We start from the raw sequence: 4,892 nt of genomic DNA, 5'->3' as shown, positions 1-4,892 counted from the left end.
TCAACCATTTCACAAGCAGGTTCTTTGTTAATTGGATCTCCACCATGCAAGTAATCTAGACCATAATCTACAAATTGCATGGCCACTTCCTTATCACCTCCTTGCAAACGTCCCTCCCGGAGCTCTTGACAGCAGATTAGGCACAGGTCAAAGGAACAACTTGGGCAGCTTCGATGAAAATCAGCAATAGAAGTTTTACAATTATCACTGCATAAATTTATAAAATAATGATTCTTTTGCAACCCCAGAAAACTGGAAAAGAAAAAAAGGAATTGCACTTTACCAGTATATTCGTTCATTCGCTTGGCAGTTTGATCGCTGTGGCTTTATTTCTGAAATTGGTAGCCCTGCTCAAATGGTAGATAGTGAAAGCATTTAAATAATTGCTAGCTGAATACCTTTCATTATACAGCATTACATTTAGTACTTAACATGCAACATTTAAACAAGGAATAAGTCTTTCAGCTGCAAAAATATTTCTAAGAAAATCCATATATTAAGTCAACCCAGTACCTTCAGTTTTACTAAAAGTAGGACTTATTTCTGAACCACTTATTTTTTTAATGTCCCAACCAATACATTGTAGAAATCACTTTCAGAATCCTCATAACATTCATCAAAACTGTGCTCTATTATAATTGACAAGAGCCAAACTAGTATTTTTTTTGGTCTAGCCAAATTACATTTCTTCTTCTATTTTTCTTTCTGACTCCAAATCCCATTTTCTCTCAATTCTCTCACAAACTCTTTCATCTTTTGTATCCAACTACATCCCCACTTCTCTCACAGGCATCTTCTTACTCTCTTTAAATTGATTAATCCATTTCTAACATATTTCACAATATCTTTTTTTTCTTTTATTAAGTCATTTCAAACAATATAAACAGTAAAATGATATAGATGACTATAATTGACAATGATTACGAGTAAACATCTGGGGTGCAATATGCTACTAGTTCATTATAGAAGTACGAGGTTTATCAATTAATTACATGGTGTTAGCCATATGTATGTCTGTAATGAATGAATCCCATACTAAGCAGAAACAGGGGTTGCATCTAAAACGGATGCACGCCCAACTTATATCAGGCTTGGCTAGAAAATACCTTGTATCTTAGCCTCCATCTCCTTCTCAGCCAATTGTTCTGCATGAAATTGTTTTAAGAATGGCAGAAGCAGTAGCAGCATGTATTTGGAGTACCTAATTTTTTCTTCATCACTAAATTCCAATGTCAAATTCTTCAAGTGCTGCGTGTAAATAGACAAAAGCATACATTATGTAGATGGAGACAGGGAGAAATAGAACAGAAAACAGTATGAAATGGCAAATTGCAGTTGCATTGTACAGCAGCCAAAAGGAAAATAAAAGCGAGTTGAGAATACATAGAAACAAACCCTAATTGGGCCATCCAACCGCATGCATTTCTTGCAATTGCAGTTCTTACGACAAACTGGGCAAGCTTCAGCAAAACCCTCTTCTAGCATCTGAGGATACCTGAAACAGGTCACTTTCAGATAGTGACGGGGTCTACGATACAATGATAAATATATCAAAAAAGTATGAGATAATGTCTATGCACTTTTCTGTGACTGGTATCTATAACAAGTACTAGAGAGGCCTTTAATTAATCTCCACAGTGATAATACACAAAATTCTCTATGTTTTCTCTGCCAAGAAACAGAGAATAGACATGAAATAAGCATGGAAGCTGAATATAATCGTGTCACCACTCTTTCATTTTGACACTAACACTGTTAGTTATTCCATCAAGGCTTCAGGATGTCAAAGACTCAGAGATCTCATGTTCAACAACTTAAAACATTTCAGAAATTTAGAGTGCAAAAAGCCGGATTTCAGAACTCAAGGTTAGTGCTTTAGGTGACTCAACCCAACAGATGAACCATCCACTCACTGATAAAAGATTACAAAACAAGAACCAATCACAGCTCAAATCCAATGAAAACAAATGTACCAACCAAAAAAGTACCATACCATCTTGTCATGCAAGGGACACAATATCGCTTAGTGGTACACTTGGTGCAGCGTACAACTCTCCCTTTATCATTCCTCTGGCACTGGTGGCACATGGTAGACTCGCCCTCCTTCCCCTTTAAAGTCCAAAAGAAACAATTAGCCATATAACTTGAGAAAATGGAAAAACAAATGAAGAGTTAAAAATGTTAACAATAATTAAGACAAGAACTCCAAAATCATTTACATTTTCCTCAAGCTTTTTCCTACCCTTGGGCTTTGCCACATGGTCCTGTTTATCCCTATTAGTTCTAAGTGCATATCTTCCTTCCCGAGTTTTTCCAATTCGCCCCTCATTCTTGTCCTCTTCAACTCCCTCCTCTGGCCCATCTCTCGAAACTTTTCTCCTCCCCCTCCTCTTTTTTGGACTTTCCTCCTTCTCATTTTTCTCTTCCCCCGCCGTCTCACCACCATCATCCTCACTTTTCACTCCCTTCCTCTTCCTCTTCGGACCCCTCCTCGGTATTTCCACATCTTCCCACGCGTCAGAATCCTCATTCAACCTCAAAATCTTCTCTTTCGCTAACTGACAAGACTTTCTCCTCGATGCTCTCCTGTTCAATGCACCATCCTTAACCTTCTCTATTTCCTCCAGATCACTCGGCCCAGTTTCCTTCCCCTCCCCCTTTCCACCCAAATCACCCTCACCCTCTTCTTCATCACTCCCCATTTCTTCTTTACCCTCTTCCATCCTTTCCTTCTCCTCCCCCTTTCCACCCAAATCACCCTCTCCCTCTCCTTTATCACTCCCCATTTCTTCTTTACCCTCTTCCACCCCGTCGCTCACTTCCTCTCCTTCTCCCCCACCACCCAACAATTTCTCCACACGACCCAGCACTTTCACTACACTCTCAAAATTTTCTTGCACCTCAACCCTTTCCGTATCCCCGGCACCAAAACTCACATTTTCCTCTGGCTCCAAATTCAAATCCATGTTGCTTTTCTTCTTATTTCTGATAAACCCTCTTTCCAAATACAATCTTTTTCCGGTCCCTTGTACAGATTTTCCGGCAGAAACGTAATCCTCGGGTCCACTGGTTCTCCTACGAAAGTTCCTTCCGAGCCTCTAATTCCCTTTTCCCGCTCTTTTTTCTCTCTTCTCGTCCCGATACGGTAGTGGGTATTTCACTCAGTACGAGGGTACTTATTGCTTTACTTCCCGGCGGGCTGTCGGACTTCTCTCTAAACGGCGTCGCTTGGTCTTTGATGTCTAAGCTGACTGTTATGCCCCCAGAAACAGTGGGCCATTCACCAATGGTTTGGTGAACCTCCGCCTGTTTTTTGTCATTTTCAAATTATTAATTGTATTTTTTTAAAAAAATAATGGGCGATTCCGATTCGAATTACCACCACAAGTTAGAACATATTTTTGAAAATTATAAATTATCGACAAAATATTTAGAAATTACGCACTAATATAGATTCCTTATAATGGATTTTGGGAAAATGATATCGAAATTACTATGAGAAAATATGTTTATATTATGTCTTTTTTGCTTGTATGTTTCATGTTTTGGATAATTAAAATTGTCATGTCCTAAATTTTGATTTAGTTAAACATAAACTTATCAAATATAGAAAACTACATCTAATATCTCTACCATCTTTTTTTTAAAAATGAAGGAAATAAATTATTATTTATTGCATAAATCGATTACAATCATCAATATCAAATATTTATATTTAACAACAGCTGACAGTTATAATAATCATATACTAATTATCAATATCATATAACGATATGTATTCAACACATACCATTGAAGTAAAATAACATTCACCAGGTTGGTGGACTTCGAACCATGACCTTAAAGTTATACGGCCTCAACTTTACCAATTAAACTAAAAATCATAGACAATACCTTTACCATCTATTATTATCTCATAGATACACATAATTATTATTATTAAAATAATAGAGTTTGCCGACATCGATGTAAAAATTGAAAATTCAATTTTGTCCTTGAGTTGACTAATTTTAACGGTTACATAAATTTTTATTGAAGTTTTATCTAAATGCAGATATACTCTCCTGAAGTTTCTAAAATTACATATATATTATTTGACTAATACTTATTATCATATTATAACCATATATAGTAGTCATTATTTTAGCATGATGATAGATTTTAAGCTAATTGGGCATCCAACGTTATAAAAGTATCTTTACAAAATTGACACTATTCATACAATTTCATTTGAAATGTATTCAATTTATACTTAATTTTTTTAAAAATAAATATTTTCTAACTTGTGCAAAACTTAAATTAAAGTGAGAATAATGATGAAATATGATATGAGAGTGATAAATATTCGTGTGGAGTGCAAAATATAAGCTTGTAATATCCCAAAAAAATCGAGAGAGAATTGTGTCAAAAAGTGAAATTTGAGAATAAGTATGATGTACCAAATGATTGCACATGACCTATATTTATAAGCTTGTAGAAAGTTGGATATGGGGTCAATTACTGAGTTCCATATCCCATTAGAAAGCCCTTCGAGTTAGCTTTCATCTGTAATAAACTGTTTTAGATTTGAATATATATTGACTGAGATATGTGAGTTGAACTACACCCTCCAAATCCGTTTACAATTTGGGGAATTACTTATTCAGGGTTTTTTCAACTCGTTTTACTTAAAACCACATGGAGATATTTTAGGATGATATATACAAATATACTGGCAAGCTATATGACTTGTTCTACCAGCCGTGTGATGATGTTCTTTGCTGTAATGGGCCTATTTATTAGGCCCGACAGTTCGATTAAGTAATAAGTGAGCCTATGGGCCTACCTTTCATACTGATGGGCTTTATCCATTTTGTTGGTGAGCCTGTTAGACTCTTATTTGACTCTTATTT

At 35.9% G+C, this 4,892-nt stretch overlaps 1 protein-coding gene across 1 annotated transcript in view; it reads right to left on the bottom strand.

Moving 5' to 3' along the window:
• The window catches only part of LOC105178012 (lysine-specific demethylase JMJ25-like), a gene marked incomplete in the record, with an annotated part of 17,785 nt that extends 14,497 nt beyond the window's left edge, over positions 1-3,288 (bottom strand). The window contains 6 exon segments of the mRNA XM_011101347.2: positions 1-207; positions 284-347; positions 1,107-1,248; positions 1,396-1,495; positions 1,994-2,109; positions 2,220-3,288. Coding sequence (XP_011099649.1) covers positions 1-207; positions 284-347; positions 1,107-1,248; positions 1,396-1,495; positions 1,994-2,109; positions 2,220-2,966 — 1,376 coding nt within the window.

The sequence above is a fragment of the Sesamum indicum genome, linkage group LG15 (genome assembly GCF_000512975.1).
Source record: "Sesamum indicum cultivar Zhongzhi No. 13 linkage group LG15, S_indicum_v1.0, whole genome shotgun sequence".
NCBI classification, from domain to species: domain Eukaryota; kingdom Viridiplantae; phylum Streptophyta; class Magnoliopsida; order Lamiales; family Pedaliaceae; genus Sesamum; species Sesamum indicum.
Note: the sequence above shows the minus strand (reverse complement) of the source record. Positions and strands in the feature narration are given on the sequence as shown.